The sequence below is a fragment of the Thamnophis elegans genome, chromosome 5 (assembly GCF_009769535.1).
Source record: "Thamnophis elegans isolate rThaEle1 chromosome 5, rThaEle1.pri, whole genome shotgun sequence".
In the NCBI taxonomy this organism is placed as follows: Eukaryota; Metazoa; Chordata; class Lepidosauria; order Squamata; family Colubridae; genus Thamnophis; species Thamnophis elegans.
The window spans coordinates 661,859-685,331 of record NC_045545.1 but is presented as its reverse complement, the minus strand read 5'-3'; the positions used below and the strand labels follow the sequence as shown (position 1 = coordinate 685,331).

Sequence of the window (23,473 nt, the reverse complement as noted above, 5' to 3'; positions counted from 1 at the left end):
AAGAAATGTTCTTCAGTTATCCAGGTTGCACTACAAAATAGATTTTAGAATAGAAAAGCATAAAACAAAAATGATATTTTTAAACTGAAATTAAATGATAATTGGTACAATTCAGAACTGGAGTAATGGATCCTTCAGATCCTTCGGAACATCACTTCTGTATTCTAGAACTTTGATCATTTTGAATGTATTTCGAAGTTATACTACTGCTAGAGGAGCTGCACTTCTGCCCCAGTGATCAGGTTGTTGAAATTCTAGTACTATTAAGTAAGTGGAAGTTTATTATTCTCCTGTGCGCTGCTTGGAGAGTCCAAGCATGGGTTAAATTCTGACCCTCTGCCCAAGGACCGGATTGAATTGTTTTGGCTACGCTTCCTGGTCTCCTCTTGAGGTCAGTTTTTCAATTCAGTCCAGCCCTTAAGGAGATATTCTAGAGTGTCTCCTATATTTTATGGTTTTTTTGGTTCATAGTATTTTTTTCCTTTTATTTCTTTGGCTTGGAATTGGTTAATTAGGTTTTTTCCCTTTACAGTAACTTACCATTTCATTTTGTCCCTGCGAGAGCTGACTCCATTGGGGAGTACCTGCTCTGCCACATGTCCTGAGCTAAGCTCAGACGCTGGGAGTGGTCTCCTCCCACAAGGTTCTACCGCCAGGATGGTCCGACTTGTCGACCCGTGCGGTGAGACCCATACTTGGTTTTTTTTCTTGCCACGGCTGCTAGCTTTCCCCTCTTTCATCTTTGGCCACATGGCCAGCTATTGGGCCTGGCCATTTTGGAGTGGCCATTTTGCAGCAGCCATTTTGTTGGGGGTGCGCGGCAGTTCTCCCGGACATTTGGCACCGGTACTCTTTCTGTGCGGTAGCAACGAGCCGCTCTCCAACACAGTGCTCTTCTGAGGCCAGACAGAGGGACAAACGCAGCATGTTATTGGAGGCCTTGGCAGCAGCCACTCTCCTCGAGCCTCCTTGCTGCACGGGTGATTTGGAGCCCCTCTCAACCTAGTGGTGCCATGTCCTTTAGGCACGGCCCTGCTCCTCGCTCCAGGATTGGCAGGAGGAACATCCAACACTGCACGTGCTCCTTTTTCTGCTGTCGGACACTTGGGCAGCTCCGGATTTTGGCGAGGGCAGACCTGGAGATCTGGGAGGAGCCAGAGGTTTTGGGACCTTCTCCCAGCCAGCAGGCCAGACCCTTCCTTTGCAAGGTGGGCAGAGCAGCTAGGGAGGCCACCAGGGGTTCCAGATCCCAGAGACCCTAAGGTAGGGAGGCTTCCAAGGGGCAGGAAAAGCAGTTTGCCAGGGCCCAGAGGCAAACTGTAGCCCAGGTCCAACAGGAGGACCAGCTGGGTTCCCCAGTGGGGCAGGGGCCTATCCAGTCGTGCCAGGTCTCCTTGGCTAGTGAGAGGGATCCACAGGGTTTTTCCTCAGACAGCCTTTCCAGGGGATCCAGATCCCCCTCTCCCTATTTGATTGTAGAGGCTTATCAGATGGGGAGGTTAGTCTTTCTGTCCCATCAGCTAGAGGCCCCTCTCCAGTCCCCTCTGTGGTGGGGCTCCAACCGGTATTGGACCAAGGTCCCTCCCTTTCTGCTGAAATGCATGAGGAGCAGCACGCATCTCGTTATAAATAGCAGTAGCAGTAGACTTATATACCGCTTCCTAGGGCTTTCAGCCCTCTCTAAGCGGTTTACAGAGAGTCAGCATATTGCCCCCAACAATCTGGGTCCTCATTTTACCCACCTCGGAAGGATGGAAGGCTGAGTCAACCCTGAGCCGGTGAGATTTGAACCGCTGACCTGCTGATCTAGCAGTAGCCTGCAGTGCTGCATTTAACCACTGCGCCACCTTGGCTCTAAGGCTGTGACCGTGGCTGAGCTCATGAACAGAAAAAGTTGGTCATGAAGTAACATTGTAATGCTCTCTCTACTTTGTGTTGTAACGGTATCTTTCTGCCCTCCCTTTTAGAAAGAAGTGTAACTGAAAATACATGGGGTACATACCCCATAGCAGCATTCCTTCTAATATTTGGGGACCGAAGATCAATTTCAGTGCTCCATTCTGTTTATAGTTAGTAAATTAGTTACAGATTTAGTGCCTTAATTTTTCACTATGTCAGAATTGACAAGTTCCAACACATTCACATGTATTCCCTTTTGATTATCCAGGGCGGTATCTGCAAGTATGTCAATGAAGAATTCTGTTCTGTTCTGTTCTATTTTATTTCTCTCACTGACTCTGGTGATTCTGGCCTCTGCATTTTTTCCAGTTTATCAGCGTCTCTTTGTAAGAATAGCGTACTTTTTCCTTATGCTACAAGGCAAAGAGCAACGAGAACCCAATACAATTGATGTGATCTTAGAGTTAGTTTGTGCAATATCTTTTCAATAGAAGCAAACTGTCTCTTAGGTTTAAACAAATTGAAATGTTTTTCACACTTCCGCTATGCATTAGTCATCCTTGAGGTTAATTTAAAACATTGTTAATCTGACAAAAAAAACAGCAGATAACAGGATAGTGTTCATTTGTACCATATTCCATTATTTTTTAAATTGCAGGGAAGACCTGTTGAATTCAGTCAAGTTTATGCCTTAAAAATGCTTAAGATTATTTCTTTTGTTTTTACATTGTTCCAATAATCACCTTATAGAATGTTAACTGATTTTCTAAAATTTATACAGGTTCCCTCTCCCTTAGGTACAGTTACTGTTGCTTTGATACCTCGCTTCCTTTTTAAAATACTGTATATGGTACATCTCTCTCTCTCTCTCTCTCTCTCTCTCTCTCTCTCTCTCTCTCTCTCTCTCTCTGTGTTAATATAACGAGTGAATCAGTTACTTCACAAACTTCTAATTTTAATTTTTTTAAAAAAAAAATGGGGATTTTTTTTAAATGGGTATGGTTAAATGTCTATCAATATTGGGATAGGTTCTCCATGGTCTAAATGAATTAGACTCTGAACTTTTATCTGAATCCATGGTGCTTAAATATAAATGGAAAAGATCACAACTATAGGGAGAGGACCTATACTATAAAGGCCTTTCTGCGTAGATTATGAACATAATAACTCAGTAATTCTTTTCCAAAACTATAGTTATAATTAGACCCAATGGGGGTCTCTGTCTTTGATCATATCACAGTAACTGTGACTTTACATTGGAAAATGTCACTCCTGCGAAGGTTTATCACCTGTAGAGCTAGTCTTTTCTCTGATGCCATGTTCAGCTCTCATTAGCATTATTCAGAGTTTCATTGTTAATTAGACCGATGCTTCAATTACAATAATCATTGTCAAGAATAATAATGGCTGCTCATCTGAAGAAAAAAGAATGTTCACTGTTTCTGATTTTTTTTTTAAAAAAAACACCTGACATTTGTTTTTGTAATGTCTTTTGATTTTCATGGATAAATACAATACACGCTGAGATGAGACACTTTGCATGAGCTGCACTCAGTGATATTTGCAGCCTGTGAACCTGTCTGCAAAATAAGAACTATTAATTCACTATTATTAACTCTAATACAATTCTTCTGAGAAAGCAAACATGCTCTGATTCTGAGAATTATTGGCAGAATACTTTCTGCAGTTGTGGAGCTCCTCTTCAGTTCCCATAGTTTTTATCTAGACCAGTGTTTCTCAACCTTGGTGACTTTAAGTCCTGGGGACTTCAACTCTCAGAATTCCCCAGCCAGCTGTGCTGGCTGGGGAATTCTGAGAGTTGAAGTCCCCAGGACTTAAAGTCGCCAAGGTTGAGAAACACTGATCTAGACCATTGAGCAAGGACCTCCTATGAGTCCCATGTGTATCTGTATAGAACTTATTATAGCCTTATATGCTAACTGCCTGAAAAAATACATATAAAGGGAATGTGTACACACTGTGTCTTCTGGGACTCAGGAGCCGTATTAAGTGTAAAAGCATATGGATCTTTACACATTTATTCACACACAAATGTTAGTCTCTCTTCCCATTCATACTTCACCTAAACATCCAATTCAGTGTTTCAACTTTCACTTTATCTACCCTGACCTCCCATTGGGTCCTTTCTTCTTTTCCCAACTTTGTGATAAACCCTTTGAAAAGCAGATTGTGTTTTAAAATATACTATGGGCAGTTATTTATAACGTACATTCTTGGGTATGCTATCTTAACTTGGGCTATATAACATTCGTTCTGACACTGAACTGCTTCAGAGATAGATAGAACTCATAGGCTGCAGTAGGGTGATTTTATAAAAGCATTGTCATTACCATTTAGTTGAACCATTTCTGGCTCATGATAAAGTACACAGCATTAGTGAAATCTCTTCTGGCAGGAGAAAAAACACACATGGTTCTGAGTTTGGTAGCACAGAATAAATGGGGTTACGCTAAGAGATAAGCTAAATTTGAAAACCAAAGCAAGATTTTGCAACTCAACTGAAAGATATCTATTCCTCTTTATCTGAGACACCCAAATACATGGTATGATGGTGGCAAGAAATCTACAGAAAAAAGAATCTCCCAAACCACTTACTGTAAAATAATTAAAGCTTATTTATGTCAAGAGGCCTTGGGAAAAAAAAGAGAGCATAAACCAATTTGCATTAGCACTTTCCAGCATCCCCTGCTTTCATTTCAATTAACGGATCAGCAGGTGTACTTTGCAGTTAAAAAGATAAGCTATCAAGGAAGAGGATGGTTTTTTAGGCTGACCTGCAGACAGCGGAGCTTGCCTGCTGATTGGGCTCGTCCCTCCCTTTACCAATTTCTGAAGTGTTAAATTAACTGTTCTCCTCTGTCAATGCAGGTCTCGGCCTTGAAAAGCCAACTGAAGAAGCAGTCCACCGCCACCGGGGACGGAGTAGCCAGGGCGTTCCTCAGAGCTCAGGTGGCCTTGTTTGGTTCCTACAGAGATGCACTAAGATACAAACCTGTAAGCTATCGAAGTTTATCATTCAGGGGTCTGTTTTCTAACTCTGAAGAATGTTTGCGCATTTGAATTTTATCCATCTTGTGGCAGTTAGAAAGCCCCTGTGTTGTGCCATGTTATTTTTAGAAAGCAATAAACAGTAATCAGATGAAGAAGAAAATATTTAATTATATCATGCATTTATTATTTTTATAAATGACTTAATTAAATGACTCCGGAGTATTAGTATGTTTGCCAACTTGAGTCATTTATAAATAGTCTTCCTCCTATTTTCCCCACCCTATAACCCTATGAGAGAGTCAGTGTCACCAGCAGGCTCTCATGCCCAAGGACCCTCACGTTCTCCTAGTTTCTCATTTGGTCTCTTAATCACTAAACCAAACTGGCTCTAAAAACACCAAATGCTTAATTTGCTCTTCATTTGTCTCACTTCTAATGTCCGTGGGTAAATCACTTGCAGAGGGTGGAGAGTACAGATTTTGGTTCTCAAGTTGCAGCAGTGAAGTTCAGGTAGTCAGAATTATGTCAGTGAATAAGCCAGAATTATTCCTAACATATATACTTCATTTATTTAGATCCCCATTGTTGGATATTGTATTCATTTTTTTATTTTTATTTTTTATTATATGTTATTTTATTCACACAGCAACTGATTTAGTTTTTTTAATTAAGTGGGTAAATAGTCTATATTTACATGCATGGTGCTAATATGAAACATTCTTTAAAATTATACATAAACACAGCAATTAAAAGCTCTTTTAGTTCATATATAAATATAAGCGATCCTGAAATTACCGTACTATCTTTCAGTAAAATGATGCGTTCTAAGTTGAATCTGTGATGACTTCATAATTTAGCACAGGACAAAAGTTACACTAATATCAAAGAAATGGTGGAATAGAATCATTAAAGTAAGGATGCAAAAGCAGGGACAGAATGAAATGTGAATGGCAAAAAATAAAAAAATAAAAAAAATAATTAAATAGAATTGTTAAATTGTCCCACAAGGAATTATCTCATGGCGAGTTGTCTGTGGTGAGCTGTCTGTGGCCAGGTGTCCCATTTCCTCTACTCAAACATGATGGTATTTTAAAAGTATGTTAATTAAGTATATTAAAAACATATTTCCAATGTATGTAACATTTTACCCACCTTAAAAACATACAGCCTTTTGAGCTTGATTGTTAAAGTTTCTAAAGGCCCTTTAAGATTTCCTTAATCAGCTTCTCTTAATCTAAAAATTTATATTATCCCTTCTTGCAGCCTATCCTTGGACATTAATACTACAGGACATTAAATAACTGAAACAGAAGGTGGTACTCTTTTTGGCTTTGAAATTTCTCCAATTTTTCAAAGTATAATGGCCAAGCCTTAGTATTATTTAAACAAAACTCTTGTTATTTTTTTTCCAAGTTAAGTGGTGGGTGGTTTCCACCCTTGCTGAGGTTCCAGTATCTTTTCTACGGCTTTATCTTTTTCTTGGCTTGGTTTCTGAAATGCTGCCAGATTTTTTAAAGTGAAGTATAAATCAAGTTAGTTGTTTATGTTCTTTATAATCTTTTAATGATACGGTTTTTGAGAAAGGTGATTTGTTTAGTGTATTACAGTATTTTTCTTCTTCCTGCTTTATCATGAAGAATTGCACGTTTATCGCACATAATTTTTCCCTTTCCAAAATATTTCACGTCAGCAACTGGATTTTAACTGCTCTTGTTTTCTTGATAGGTTTTGTACATAATAAATGTGGGGATACTTTTGCCATCATTTTTCGTCCACTAACTTTAACCTAAAGATAGGACTGTCATAAATAGGATTGGGATAACTCACTAAAGCAAAGACTTTACAAATGGGAAGCGTGATATATATTGTCCAACTATTTTGCCTTAATAGAAGATTCTCAGAGAAGACCTCTTTTCCTTCCCCAACTTCTGTGACTGGCAGAAAATCTTCCTAGTCGGACAGAGGCTTTCACTATTCTGGCATTAAATTTCTTTTAAAAGTTATCCTTGTGACAAAGGAACAATTGAAAATGTTTTGCTGCTGCACTGTACAATTTATGAAGATTCATAGTGTGTTTTACAATTTAAGTAAATTGCAAGGGCATTCAAAGCCATTCGAAATGCAGCTATTATAAGTTGACTAATATGACAGTTTCTTTGAATATGGGCAAATTCTGTTTTACTCTTTGAGCAATTTGCTGTAATTATGTTTTTTAAAATTCCTTTTATTTTGTGTATTTTAAACTTTTGGTTTTAATGGAACTCTGACCACTGAGAACAAAGTTTGTAGTGTATGTGTTACTGTAAAATGGCCTTTAAACCTTACTGTAGTCCACCTAAATTCAACCTTTGTGAAATGCCCTTAAAGAATACCAGTTGCAACCATTTGACTACGACATGTTAGTCAAAAGCCAAAACTCATAAGTAAGCCAATTAATAAAATGATTATTATAAACCACGTTCTAATTGTGAATAAAAAGAATCATAATACATAATACGTACTGTTGTCTTTTTAAAGCAAAGATCTCTACTGAGCCAGCTTTGCGTTTGCTTTTAATTTTATAATTATAGGATTTAGCTTATTTTATGTTCATGATAATGATTTACTCTGAACTTGTGTGTCAAAAGTTATTTACAATTATATTAAGCAGCTAGTTTAAAATGTGGATGGAGCTTAAAAGGAATGTGTCCCGCTGTGCCTGCTAGCCCATGAAAAGGAGACGGGGATGTACAGAGTTCTGTGATAACTGTTATCAAGTGGACAGATATATTGTCTGGCCAAAAAGGAAAAGAAAATCAGTCTGATATTAAAAATATTAGCAGTCAGCTCTTCAGTGCAGAATCCCCAATAGACTTTGATCAAAATATACTTTGAGAGTATGTTGGAAATAGGCAGTTGCAGGAGATGATTATGAAATGTATCCGAAACACCATAATTGGATCTCTTCTTTTCCAAAGAAGATGAATCCCCTAATCTGTTTCTAAGTACAGGGGTTATGTAGCAATAGCCCAAGATGATGGTTTCAAGGCCTGTGCAATTTTTCTGGTTCACATGTGCCAAAAGGATCTGAGTGTAAGATGCAGGGAATGAGTTGTGATCTATTGAATTCCTATCCCTGGCAATGTCAGGTATCCAGCCGTCCAATTGTTTCCCCTCTCTCTTGTGTTTACTTGCATTTCTGGTCCCAAAAGCTGCATATCGAATCAAAATGATTTGCCGTTATCAGTAATCCAAATAGACCATAAAAGGTCAACTTGATTATGAAATAGTTAATCCTAATCAGATTTCTTAGCAAGTTTTGTACAGACACTCCTAGAATAATCCTCTTTTAGGTATTTGCATTTTAGCACTAGGATCAAGAATTAAGAAAATATCCATCCAGGAGTAGGAAGGAGACATTGTGGAAGACCCTTACAGGGGCATTTCTTTTTTTTATATATATACCGTAGTGCCAAAAAAGTGTAGACCAAAATGTAGACTAAAAGCCAATGTATGTAACAAGTACAATATGTTTAGGAAAAGTGCATTGAGAAAGGATTTGATGGTTACAGTATGACAAATTGCCATGATATTAATAGTTTGTAAATGTTCGTTTGTACATAATCTTGGCTTTTTTCTTGGAGATGTCTATGGGGACATAAGGAAGGAGAACCCTAGTCTTTAAACATAGGGCTTTATTCAAGTGCCTAACTTGTAACATCTTTGAATTACTTTTAACTGTTTTAAGTTACATCTGGTTTTAGTCTCTATGACTCATCTCAAACAGATCTCCATACAGAGTCAATTAATTACTTGAGTTTCTGGGATATTGAAGTAAAATAGTTTCCAATGATGGAAGGATTTAGAGGAGGTACTAGGTATGCACTCGTATCTAGCCTGTTTCAAAGTAGTTCAAAGACGTTTCTGTTAAAATAGCCATTTTCATTTCTTAAAATTATTCATGTTATCTCTTAATTTCCCATCCACCAGAACCCGAGGTAGCCCTTACTTTACTTTTGAAGTTTCAGGGGTTGTGTAAACATTTATAGGCCTAAAATAATTCTGTCTTTCATTTCAGTTTCAAAAAGTTTCATTCAATTGTTTTCATAAAGAATTCCAGCAAATCTTTTGTACTGTAGCAATATACATCAGATATTAACAGCCCATAATTAATACAGATTTACTGTAAGATGATTGATACATAAAACCCTAACGTATTCTGAATTATCTTTGGCGTTTAATAGTTTGGAATTAAAGAATACTGTATCATTTTTAATACATAAAGTACAAATAGGAAGGCTGAGTTTTTAATTCTAAGAGAATTGTCCAGTGCAAATTTTCTCATGCTAGTCTTATTGAAACGTAATCGAGGATTGTCATAAACTTGTTTCTACTTGACTGGTACAAAAGTATTCTGATAGTTTTTATTCAAATTATTATAGCAGTAGTAGTAACTTAAAGTCTTGGTGGTGGGGACTTCAAATATATAATTTTACATTTGTGGTGTTAGAAAATCACTTTAAACAACCCTTTGAGCTTTGCCTCGATTCTTATTGTGGTTTGATTTCTTTCTGGAATGTGGGCACCCAACTTAAATATTTTGAACCCCATTTTTAACCCATGAATAATACAGTTTTGTTTAGCTTGGTGACTTAAAAATAAATAAACCTTAACTGGAGTCTTTTGAAAGTATTTACTATGGTACTATTTATATAAATTATTTGGGGAATATTCAACATTTCTGAATAATTAAATTAGCGAAATGTGAATGCATCCAGTAGAGAATTAAACAGATATGAGGATTTTATGGAAAATCCATAGTTAATTTGCATAATCAAAATTTAAATAATCTATTCTGGATTATTGGGCACACTATATTTTGTTACAGAATCACAAGAAAAAAAGATCCACTGGGTCACATGAAGCAACTTGTGGCTGTGAAAATGTGCTTTTTTTATATATAGTTTTTCAGTATTTCTGATATATTCCCCAAACCATAAAAACAAGAATCTTTACTTGCAGAAAAGATGAATTTTTAATTGAAGTAATGGAATTTTTTTTAAATAATTAAAATGGATGTTAATTATTTCTAACCTGTTTTGTGCCCATGATTAGCTATTGATTGACTGTTCTTTTCTGAGCTACTTCAGGCATGACGGATAATGATTTTAAAATCTTACCTTTTTACAAAATAATGCATTTTGGGCATTTGGTTTTCCTTACATTTAAAACACAGTAGTATTCTGTGTATGTATCATAGGGAATCTATTTTTAGTATGAAAAAAAAAGTTAAATTTACCAGGTTTAAAAATATTGCTTGCGAGTACTGCTATATGCAAAATAATTGGTGTGCTGCAAAGAAATATTAAATAGAACTGTTTATAAAAATGTTTATTTCTTATCTTATTCAAATTTAGGGAGAGCCTATCGTTTTCTGTGAGGAAAGCTTTCTCAAGCATCGTTCCAGTTCTACTAAACATTTTCTGGAAACTGCGGCAAATCTCCAACTTTTTAAACAGGTATTTCTAAGATTTTTGATCTAATACTATTCTAATGCATGGAGCATATGCGTATTCAAGGACAGAGAAATGGATACAACATTATCAATAGCAGTTTCTGAATTTTGATTCAAGTTGTAAAGGATTTTTATGATCTTAGGAGAAACCAGAATATAGCCAGGATAAATTCTTGTACATTTCTATTATAACCCCAAAAGGTTCTTTCTAGTGACAACTCTTTAAGGTAATAAGAAATAAACCTGCTTCAATTAAAAGGTCTTGGGTTTCTTCTAATATATTTAACTGTATTTCTATTTGGAGTCATCCCTATTCTCCTGTGAGCATCCAAAATCAGATTTTCTAATCCTCTAGAACAGATCTGGCAGATATGTGGGAAAGTATTAATAAATGGTTCTGAAATAGGTAAAATTCAGCCAATCATAATTTTAAGCCATTATTCAATGAATAGCTGTTTTTTATATAAAAAGTTTTGGCTAAATATGTACATTTAATCCTGATTATTACTAATAAAAATAAGAAGTGCAATTTTCAAATGTCTGCTAGCTTCCAGATGGTCTCTTAAACAGCTCCCTTCAGGACTAGGGGATTTGCTGGGTGAGGTGGGTATGATGCAAACATATATGGAGAATAGAAGTGGGAGTCTACTCCCAGCTCCTTGATGCTCATAGTTGTAGTCATGGATAATATAATTATCTTGGCATTATTTTAAGGGGCTTTCTTATGGATGAACACATTGCTGTCAGGGTAATACAATAAATAACTAAATAAACAAAACAAAATAGCACTTTATCTTTATTGACTTTTACTTTCTTTAAAATGGAAAATCAATTTAGTAGGACCATACCATTCAGGCATATTTCCAGTTGTTGCTGTTTTTTCAGATGTTACAGCTAAATCTTAGTTTGACATTAATTGCCCAGAAGGACATGTCTTTTAAATTATACATGTCTTTACTTTCCCATTACACAGAGGGGAAAGTTAGAAGCTTTTTTAGTACTCTGATGTATCACATTGAGGGGAATTTCTGTTTGTCATATCTTATGATCATGGGTGATTTTCAAACATTTTTTAAAAAACTAATCCTGTCTCTAGTTCAGATGTTACGAGGAATCTCTGTTCTTTAGAAGTGGGTCCTTTCTTATCTCTTTGTTGTAGTCGTAGCAGAGCAGAGGAAGGGGTGAAAGTGCAGGGTTTCAGAACTGTTTTGTCTGATGAATCTCAAAAGCTAGAAATCAAATTGTGTATCTGGAATTGAGAAAAAAGAATCTTAGTTTTGAACTGTCTTGATATATACAGGCTTTGGAAGGGCTCCTTCAATTCTAGGTATTAGCTGCCACATGCCGTTGATTGATGGCAGAAGATGAGTTTCTCTGCTGGCCAGTTGGAAACCATTGTTGGATGAAGAGAACAAAATGATACAAGTAGGAGCAGTCCAGTGGTGGGTTTCAAAAATTGTTGGAACCTACTCTGTGGGTGTGGCCTCCTTTGTGGGAGTGGATTGCCACCCATGTGACCAGATATAAAATTATGAATTAGTACTTAGGTTGGTCCAAGTAGCTATTCAGAAACTCTGGCATTGAAGCATGCAAGTCTTAAAGCTGTCAAGTTACAAGATCCTTGCCAGTGGTGGGTTTCAAAAAATTTTGGATCCTCTTCTGTAGGTGTGGCCTGCTTTCCGGGTCCACTGGTGGAACCTCTTCTAACCGGTTCGGTAGATTTGACGAACCGGTTCTACCGAATAGGTGCGAACTGGTAGGAACCCACCTCTGGAACAGTCCTAAAAGCTTATTCTAAGCATTGGATAAACATTGCAGTCCAAGCTCCAGCACAAAATAGAAAACATTTTCTCTGATTAAAACAGCCAGAACCTTAGGTACACACACACAAACACAAACACACAAACACACATACACCATGTTTAACTAACCTTCTGGCTCTCTTTGAAGATATAGTGCAAAACAGATAAGTGAAATTCACATGGTACTAGGTAATTTTCATTTTAAGAAAAGTTTTTGTTCTTGGAATTTAATGGTTGGTATAGAGATTTATGGCAGTAGAAGTGAAAAGTGCAGTTTCTAATTGGAAAGAATTCCAATAAGGGAAAGAAATGTTTTGAAACTATTTCATGCCATATTAGTATTTTATATAATTCCTCCTCCTTGTCTTCCACTTCCCAGCTGCATCTGATCCAAGACCTGTTTGTCATTAGGCATTTTTCAAGGTTACTGGAGCCGAAAGAGATTTGATTTTAAAGTGTTGCTTTAAGTTCAGTGGCAAATACTGTTTTTTAAACAGAAAAGAGGTTGAAAGAGAGAGGCAGATGGATGGATGGTATATGTGAAACAGCAGCAGGGCAAACAGTTGCATTATTGTAATTCTGAAACATTTGTTTTGGAAAGTGAAATCTTAGTAATCACACAAATAGGAAGCAAAAGCAGTGTGTAAAAAGTATGCATTACATATTGCACCATAAATTTCTAACATACACACAGCGTCAAGATGCCTACTTAGATTTGTCAGTTGAATATAAAATGCCTCAAATAGAATTGGTTGATAATTGAAATGGAGTATCACACACAAATACATATTTCACTAGTTTCAGACATCTTTGAATGATTCACCATATACTGTATATATGTAATTTCTCTAAAGCCTTGAATGTATATACTTCTAATAATAGCTATTTTGGATAAGTACAAAACTAAACCGATCAATAATTTAGTGACCTAAGAAAAGGGTTAACTCTTTAAACTTTGGGGAATGTGTTTTACTGATGGTGTGATACTTGTGTGCATGGCTGCATTCTGCTAAGTCTAACAACAGAAAATGATTTTCTCTGGAAGTAGAGAAAACTGCTTTATCTGATTTGGAATAGAAAACATGATGTGTGTATGAAAAATGGATGAAATCCTTACCTGGATATATTGTTAAGAGCAGAACATTGACCAAGTTTTTGCACCTCTATTAAATTTTTATAAGCCCCTGTGCTATGAATTGTTCAAGATAAAATCACTGAAGCACTTCCAGTCTAGTCAAAACTAAAATATGACCTGATTTGACACATACATTAATTTTGTTATTAATAACTCTCTTATTCTTTAGGCAGTGCTCTGAATTGCTAATAGGACATATTTGTGTTTTTTATACAATACCCAATAAATAGGTGTATAATGTTGAAGCAAAGATATATAAAATCTTATGTTACTTAAGGTGAGGAAAAAAAATAGGTGGAGGGGCCAAGAGTATTGTTCTTTTTGTCTTGGTAAAAACTGACAAACCCATCAAACACAATTAATTATGCTGCTATTAATTTTTCATGAACTCCCAATTTGTATTAACATTTTGTATGTATAAGATTAGACCCAAAACAAATATCTCCTTTCAGTTCATGCTTAACACTCTGTTATCTGACGTTCATAAATCATGGGGTTGGTATGAGAGCAAGGAATGATTTCTTAACTCTCCCTGGATTGATAATGTTTTGTGGCTCAAAGAATGTTTTCTGCACAGTGATAGTTAAAGGTGCTTTATCTCATTCTTGCTGTGAAATAATCCAGTGATCCCTTACCGTGGTCTGACCATGAACCAACCCATTTGGAAAAGAGCCAGTTTAAGGCCGAGGGAGAAGAATGTTAGCTAAGAAGAAGAAGAGGAAATAATCAGTGATAACATGTCCTTGGTTGCTACTGCTGAGTCTGCCTTTATCTATCGGCCTCTTAAAAATGTATTCATGGAACAGTTTGTTTCATGTCATCAGTCTATCCATTGACAAGCATCAGATTGTCACTGACAGGTCTGTTTGGATAATCTGTGATAGCATATGACAGCCAGCCAAATAATTAATTTTTATTGGCTCCTGTGTACCATTTCAGTTAGCAGCAATTTGGTATTCATGTTGGAAAATGTGCAGTCAGTCAGATGATTTCTTTGTTTATCTCATATTTTGGCTACCTAATCTTGGCAAGGAAGTATTACTCCTTGAAAGTATCCTAAAAATTCCAGTACTTTTGGAGGGTCGAGAAAGATTTTTTTTTTAGCTTTATGAAAATGTAATGTAAATTGAGAGTTTTTACAATACGTTGTTATTGCATTGAAAACTATACTGAGATTCTGATTGTCAATAATTTAAACTTGGCAGTTTTAATTCTTTTCAGATTATGTATAGCAGGTTTAAAGATGCTGGTGGGTGGAGAATTAGAAACTTGCTTCTTTTTTTAACATCAATGGAGATTGTGACCCCCCCCTCCCCAAAACCGTAATTTTGTGAATTCTGGTTCAAAAATTGCTATTGATTATATTTCAAATCATCCTTGCCCTTTCCAAATTCAGCTTTAGAACCAATGAAGAATAAAAGTAATAGTGAGGGGTGGATGGGCAGATGATTATGTAATGAAATGGAAGTAGATGTGACCTCTCTAAATATACAGTACTTTCTAATAAAATTACATTTATACAGTTTTCTTAGCAAAGTTATTATATCTTTGATACACACTTCATTGCAGTTTATCGAAGGTCGACTTGCAAAGCTAAATGCAGGAAGAGGATTCTCCGATATATTTGAAGAAGAAATCTCATCAGGAAGTGGAGGTAGACATATGCTTTTTTACTTCTTGACTACAGGAAGGTTTTGATTAGGACACTTAATGAATCTCATAAAATGGTGACATTATTCAAATTTGCACTATTTGAAGTTAATATTTCTATAGAAAATATAGTAATTGGTTCCAGCTCAAAGGAAATGGGAAATGATTTTTTTTATATATTTTATATATGAATTATTACAGTAAAGGATAAAAAGAATATACTTGTAATTTAAATGTATGGTTAATACAAAGTCACAGAAAAGTTATAGAAAGCAGTTTTTTTAAAAAAAAACACACGTCTACCAGAGATTCAAGCATAGCAACATCTCATTCTAATTCTAATGTTGCTATTGCCACATTCATATATTATAATTCAATTACTCCAAATTTTCATTCTAGGGTAATAGCAAGGCTCTTCTTTTTAAAACTTTCCCTCTTTTCTTCTGACAGAACTTTCCTTTTCTCCATTTTTCACACATGAAGATTAGCAGGATGTAAAACCCCAAACGCAAAAGCTTCAATTAAGTTTGTGCCAGCCTTTCATTAAGTGAATTTTGGGCCATATTAAACACAACCTGGTATCAATTTACAATTCTCACTAAATCAAATATCACATTATTCACACTAATCACAACCTACCATTTCTTTCATTTCTCCTGCATTGATTGAAATAGTGAAAAATGACAATACTTTTTAAATTGATTTTTAGCAATCTGACCGTAGATAGAGTTTTTGATTAAATAACTGAAATAGAAATACTATTCAGATTCCATGTTGCTAAATATCCAAAATCTTAAAAAGTATTCTTGATTGACATTTTTGATCCTTTTGTTTAGTACATGAACCAACTTTCGTATAAAATATGTGTTATATATGATTCTTACCTATATTTTATTAAATAGTTGTTTCTATTTCTATTTCAAATAATTGTAGTTTTCATCATATATATCATAAAAGTTAAAGTAACTAATGTGATATTTGAGTAGTTATATTGAAAAAATAATAATGAATAAAATAAACACTCATTATTCTTACGGATGAGTGGTGAAATTAGTCTATGATTGTAATTAAGTTTTATCTTTATGCCTGATGTGAAATTGCTCCTATTAATTAATGCCAATTCTCTTAATACCAAAAAGCACAACGGAGGCTTGATTTAAAATCTTCTTATTGAATTAAGTGTTTCTTAAAATTTATGTCTCTTTAATTGTACTTCTGTGTGTTCAGTATGTGTTGCTATGAAGGTTTATAAACTTCAGCTTTGTATGATAAACATTGTTACGGCAAATTGATAGAACTGAATATAATGATTAATTTAAAATGAAAGACTTCAGACTTCCTTGTTCATCTCTTTTTCTCAAAACTACATGTACAACTTTTATACAAGTAGCTGCAGTTTTAAATGAAAATGCTTTAGTAATTGTATATGAGCCAGTACGACCCTACCTGAATCGGGAGGCTCTCACAACAGTCACTCGAGCCCTTGTGATCTCTAGGCTGGAATACTGCAATGTGCTCTACATGGGGCTGCCCCTGAAGTGCATCCGGTGACTGCAGTTAGTTCAGAATGCGGCCGCGCGAGTGATAGTGGGCGCACCTCGGTTCGCCCACATAACACCCATCCTCCGCGAGCTGCACTGGCTACCTGTTGATCTCCGGGTGCGCTTCAGGGTGCTGTTGACCATCTTCAAAGCCCTTCATGGTAGTGGATCTGAGTACTTGAGAGACCGCCTTCTGCCGATTACCTCCCTCCGACCGATAAGATCGCACAGACTGGGCCTCCTCCGAATTCCATCCGCCAGTCAATGTCGACTGGCAACTACACGGAGGAGAGCCTTTTCTGTTGCAGCTCCGACCCTGTGGAACGATCTCCCCGTCGAGATACGCACCCTCACCACCGTCCAGGCCTTCCGCGCAGCCCTCAAGACCTGGCTATCCCAACAGGCCTGGGGATAAGCCTCTAATTTGCCCCACCCGAGTGTTGAATGTTGAATGCAAGTTGTGTTTTTATTATTTTATTTTGCTCACATATTGTTTATTTTGAATTGCACCCCCTCCCTAATGATTGTAAGCCGCCCTGAGTCCCCTCAGGGAAAAGGGCGGCCTATAAATCCTAATAAAATACAAAATACAAAATACAAAAATTTTGGCACCCGAGGCAAAAAAGGTTCGCCATCACTGAACTAGCGCTTTGAATTGCCAGCACCCAGACTAGCTCTTCCATGTAGTGGTGTTATCTGGGCAAATCAAAATGCTTCACTACAAGATGCCTCAATGTATTGCTGAGCTTAAGAGGCTTTAGAAACTATTATAAACCTCATATCTTCCATGAGAAGCCATAGCAACTATCATTCCTCATACTATCTTAAAATGAATAATTGTTTTAAAATTAAACCCACATTTACTTGTTCTGCTAACTTTTAAATTTACTTGCACTTCAAAATAAATAGCATTGCTACCTCTCATGGAATCCATTTTCCGCTGACAATTATGAATAATTTATTAGAATAATACCATTGAACACACATTGATTTTCTCTTCTCCCCCTTGCAAAATTTTGTTCATCTGTAAGACTGTATAAAGTGTAGTATTATACTAGACCCTGATATAATACATATATGTGTGTGTGTGTGTGTGTGTGTGTGTGTGTGTGTGTGTATTTTTTCAATCCCTAAATAACCTTCAGGCGTTGGTGCTTCATCACTGAAGGTTCTTATGAAGAGACTAAATAGTTACTTGTCTGAAATTGTATAAGGACTCCTACTTGAACAGGGGGTTGGGCTAGAAGTTCTCCAAGGCCCCTTCCAGCTCTATTCTGATTCTAAATTTACCACGTTTTTAAAATTCTGTTCATATCAGCAATAGATTTTGTCGGAGAAAACAATACAACCTGATGTTCTGTGAAGATCAAACTCTTGTTTCTTGTGAACATGAATTTAATGTCTTATGAAGATTATGCATAAAAGTCTAGCAAAAATGGTTCTAATTTTTGTTTCTCTTTAATTTAAATTTTTAAAGGAAATTTAAGAACATACCATCAATGGATGCATACTGTGAAGGTATGACAACATGTCAGGAGACTGGAGAATATCCTGTAGTGCAAAAAGTGTCACCATTTGAATGTAATCTTACTTTGAAACATGCAGAATGATTGCTCAGAATTGCAGTATATACAAGTGCACATATGCAGTGATCAGTGCAAATCTCTCAGGCAAAACACCCCTTCCTATAATCAGAACATTATGAAAGACAATTTCCTGGTGGATTGTGCCATGCATGAGTACATTAGAGCACACTGATAAGTGTGTCAGCCGTAGAAATGATGTATTGTAAACTCTGGGTGGTTCTAGGCAAAGCTAGACGAAAGGCAGCTGTAGAAGTGGCATCTTTGGGGCCATGCTAAGGGTTGTCATTTAAATTAACCAGAGGTGTGGATTTTCATGTTATTTAAATTTAGAATTAAACATGTTATTTAAATTTAGAATGTTTTCCATGCATCAGGATCTCTGTGTTTATGTGTGTCTGTGTATATTGCATTTCAGAAAGGAGGAGCCTTGATCAACACAGCAGTGAATAAAGCTACTCCAGCTGTCAAAACAGCATACCAATATGTAAGAACTATTATTTTCCTGTTGTACTTTCACAGATCCGTATGTACAGCTACTCCTCAACTTACAACCCCAATTGAGCCCTATATTTCCATTGCTAGGCAAAACAATTGTTAAGTGAATTTTGCCCCATTTTACGATCTTCCTTGTCACAGTTGTTAAGTGAATCACTGCAGTTAAGTTCGTAACAAGGTTGTTAAGTGAATTGGGCTTCCCCATTGATTTGGCTTGTCAGAAGGTCACAAAAGATCATCACATGACCCCCCAACAGGTTGCAACCATTATAAATGAAAGTTGCCAAGTATCTGTTGTGGTCCACCAGCAGAACTGGTGGCAGATTCAAATGTTGAGGAGGAACATGGGCCAGTCCTGGAGTCTGGGGAATGCTCTGATGAGTGCTCTGCGTCAGAGACAGAGATGTACCAGGGCCGTCCAACAATTATCAGCTACCTTCGGAGTTGGAGATAAGTGGGGTTGAAGAATAGCTGGAGCCTGTTCCCGATGTGCGCATGCGCAGGGCTGTCAGGAGAAGGGAACAATTAAGGAGCAGAAGTCAACTTGGGAGTAAAAACACAAGGGGATGCTGAATGGCCCCTCCCAACGGGAATAAATTGGAGCAAAAGGGGAGTGGTGTTTGCAGGAGACAATTAGTTTGTTAGTGTGAAGATTTGCTCATCTGAGAGACCTTGCCAAGTATTTCCTTGTACAGTGTTGTGTCTGGAAGCTATCAGCCTGAGAACTGTTCAAGGACTGATAAGGTACGTGTTTACAAATACACCCTTGAAAGACTATTTGCTGGGACTTTGCTGGATGTGAATGCTAGGAATTCACATTAGCCAAATAATAAGGGTTTTTTTCAGGACCAGGAGTCTGTTTTGTGATTTGGTGAAGCCTAAGTCAGAACAATATCCGAATTTTGATCACGAGACTATGAGGATACTGCAGTGGTCGTAAGTGTGAAAATGGTTATGAGTCTTTTTTCAGTGTCCATTGTAACTTCAAATGGTCACTGAATGAATGGTTATAAGTTGAGGACTACCTGTACTCTCCTTTCTTTCAAGATGCTAAATAATATTTGCTCTAACCCTGTGTTATACTAATATGTTGTTTGCTTTAACCACAATTTGAACAATTTATAGTGTATATGTAACATGTTTATATGTAACATGAAATTATAACCATGGTTTACAATTCTCGGTGAAGAGTTTAAGTCACTGAAAGCCAAAATCAAGCACATTAAGTTTAGTGAGAGTGATGTCAATCTCCTCATTATGTCATATACTTGTTTGCAGAACCACCCATATAGTGACTGAATGTTCGCCGGTTCTTTGCGCTAAGATTCTCCCCTCTTCTGCCTAGGACAGTGTTTCTCAACCTTGGCAACTTGAAGATGTCCGGACTTCAACTCCCAGAATTCCCCAGCCAGCATTCGCGAATTCTGGGAGTTGAAGTCCGGACATCTTCAAGTTGCCAAGGTTGAGAAACACTGGCCTAGGAGTTCTTGCATTAGTAGTACTAGTAATACTAGAAATAGAAGTAGTATTTTTACTTGGTAATAGCAATAGCAGTAGACTTATATACCGCTTCATAGGCCTTTCAGGCCTCTCTAAGCGGTTTACAGAGAGTCAGCATATTGCCCCCAACAATCTGGGTCCTCATTTTACCCACCTCGGAAGGATGGAAGGCTGAGTCAACCCTGAGCCGGTGAGATTTGAACCGCTGACCTGCTGATCTAGCAGTAGCCTGCAGTGCTGCATTTAACCACTGCGCCACCTTGGCTCTAATAAGCGTTTATACCTGAGCTTCCCACAAACAAAAATATAAAAAAGTCACAATACAATAATATAAAATAATAGTTTATCAATTAAATCAAAACATCCAGCACTACCATAATTTTTGCCAGTATCAAGTTCTGGTTTAATGTCTCCATTTTGAAAAGAGAAGCATTTTAAAGGCTTTTTAAAACTTAAGACATTTGACTCATAAGTAGTGGTTCAGCGGGGGGCTTAATTCCAAAGATGGGTTAGGTTTATTAATTCCAGACTCCATGGTGACAAAATGGAGGATTTTGCAGTAGCAGTGTTGCTGATTTGATCTACGCCCAAATGAAATTTCCATGTGGGAGACTAGTGTATCTACATTTATTTTCATAATGGACCAATTTTTTTTTCCTGTGAGAAAAATGTAAGATGCCCTGGAAGAATCTAGGGATCCTCCTAGAGGGACTCAGCAATTGTGCCACAATAGAAGTAACTTCCGTCCTGCCATTTTGGAGGTTTAAAATCCCAGATCCTCTGATTAAGTTCAGTCAAGACCTTATCTGGGTCAAGATATTGCATAGCCAGAACATAAGAGCCACAATTAGCCAAGTCAAAGTCAGTTAACTTTGTCAGGGATCAGGTAAATCTACTTAGTAGAGTAAGGTGAACTAAGGATGCTTCCCTGAAAAATTGTTTTGGAAGTAAAACTATAAGATACTGAAATTTTAGTTACGCCTCAGAAGAGTTGCAGCCAGACTCTAACCAAGTTAGGGCATTTGAGGTTGAGCAAAAACCCAAAATTTAGCTCCTAAAAATAAAATAAAATAAAGAAATAAACTGGATAGCTTCCAAAGTCAAAGCATCCTTAATAAATACACACAGCTGGGCATCACAGCTGGTTACCAAGCCCCTTGGATCTATTTAATTTAATTGCTGCAGGGATGTGATTATTGCTTTGATGGCTCACACATTTTAAGGATGGCATCGGAGGCTTTCTGGGCTCTTCCATGGAGATCAGTTGCTTATTGCAGCAGGTGGAAGGTTCAAAATGGTTGCCTAGATATTTGAAATCCTTTACCTGGTTAACTGGTCTTTTTTACATTCCCCATCTGATCAGGAACTTTAAAGTACTTTCTAAAGAAGTTTCTAAATATTTTTATTTAAACTAAATAGCTTTATTTAGTTTATAACAATTAATCTAATAAAAACAAATAAATAATTAAATAATTAATGTCAAGAAATTCCCTGGAGCAGTAGATCAGTAAAGGAATTTGGCAACTACCAAGGCCCACTTATGTTACAGATAAAATAGTTACATCATCTACATAAAGACAAATAGACCCAATAGCTAGAGTTGTACAATGAAGTTCCAGCTTAGGAGAATGACGTTCTAGCTTAGAAAAGTGGTGTCATTAATAGAGGAATTAAAGGTAATAAATAAATAAATCCCCGTTTATCTCCTTTAAAAAGTAGAGGGAATGTGGATAGGTCATTATAATTGCCATTAATTTCTGTGATAGTATTTTAATATAAAAGTTATCAGCTTGAAAAGGTGATAGTCAATGGGTATTATGACTAATTTCTTCTAAAGTCTCCAGTGAGGAACAGAATCTCAATCAAAGCAATGTTAGGATGCTTTTATGAGGCCGAAACCTGCCTATTTGGGGGGCAAGATGTTTCCCAAGTTCATCCAGTCTAAAAGTTTATAATAGAGAAATATAACATAACAATTGCCAATTATTGGCAAAAGGCTGATTGACTAATTGTTGACAGGATTGTGCCTGCCATCTTTCTTATATATACTGGGGATGACACCCACCTCTTGGGAACTAGTAGTGAGTTGTTAATAGCAGTGAACAAAACAATGGAGAAGCCTATCAGCTAGGAATTATTTCCAGTAATTCTAAGAGATCATATCTCTTTACCCAAGGCTTTACCAAATAAATTAATTTTTGAATATGTTTATAAAATTGAGGGTCATTCAGGAATGGATCTGATAATAGAAGCCTATGAAAGTTACCATCAAATGACCTCTTATTAAAATATTTGGTCCCTAGGAAGACTATGTTATTGACACTAAAGCTGGATTTGACTGGCTAGCAAGAGACAAGACTCCAGAACACATACTTAATTTTATTTTGTATTTCTTGTTGAAACCGAGGCTAATTCACTAGTGAATGACTTTGTTTTTTCTCTTTCAATTCCTTTTGTATTCTTTGATGCAGTGGTGGGTTCCTACTGGTTTGGCGGAACAGGTCGTGGTATGGCGGCCTGGGTCGCTGGAACCAGCAGCAACCCAGGCCTGCCAAGCCCCCGAACCAGTTCCCGGTCTATTCTGCTATCGCCAGCATGTTTCTGTGCATGCAAAACGCCCTCTCAGCGAACTGGTAGTAAACCGGTTAGGAACCCACCACTGCCTTGATGAGTAAATATTTCTCAGAAGGAAGAATCATTACAGAATTGGGTATTTTGGTAAATTGGAATTACCATGGCCTTGGCTAAGGCTTAGAGTTTGTCAAACCAAGGTTTGGAATATTGATTTGAGTTTGGTAAAAGGGAATTTGATTCACAGTTAAATGATCCAGTACAGAGTTCATGATTTGCAAGAATCATCTTTACATTAATAATGTTATTATGCTGATAATGGCTTCAAAGGACTGTCCAGCAACGAGCGAACAAATTGTAGGGCAATGACTAATAATTAATGGACCACACTGAAAGACTATTTGTTGAATGAGGGATCCGTGTGAATTTGTGCAGATTAACGAAAAACTGAGTTTTCTTGTCTATATTGCTTAAGGATATGGACTAACAATTGGATTTAGTAACACTTCTAAGGTCCAGTTAATGGGCCACACTCTTCTCAGTGTGGTGAATCTAAACATTATACAGGGACTTTATATTATCTTGTGAGTCTTGTAGTAATATCCCATTTCGCTATGGAGGTTGTTCCAGATGGGCATAATCCAGATACTTAACACTGAAGAGCTATCTGATTAATGCATTTAAACCTTAGTCTCCCTGATGCTATTCCAACATTTTAATCAGTACATCACACTACAACCTGTTTCCTTAATACATGAAAATTATCTTAGTGTTGGGAAGATGCTATG

General features: G+C 36.8%; 1 protein-coding gene across 2 annotated transcripts in view; it reads left to right on the top strand.

Moving 5' to 3' along the window:
• Nucleotides 1-23,473, top strand: part of DENND1B (DENN domain containing 1B) — a 159,114-nt gene that overhangs the window by 114,202 nt on the left and 21,439 nt on the right. For both annotated transcript variants that reach the window (XM_032218349.1, XM_032218347.1), the window contains exons 13-17: nucleotides 4,789-4,914; nucleotides 10,308-10,409; nucleotides 14,912-14,996; nucleotides 18,011-18,051; nucleotides 18,535-18,603. In XM_032218349.1, the coding sequence (XP_032074240.1) occupies nucleotides 4,789-4,914; nucleotides 10,308-10,409; nucleotides 14,912-14,996; nucleotides 18,011-18,051; nucleotides 18,535-18,603 (423 nt within the window). The remainder of the gene's footprint in view (nucleotides 1-4,788; nucleotides 4,915-10,307; nucleotides 10,410-14,911; nucleotides 14,997-18,010; nucleotides 18,052-18,534; nucleotides 18,604-23,473) is intronic.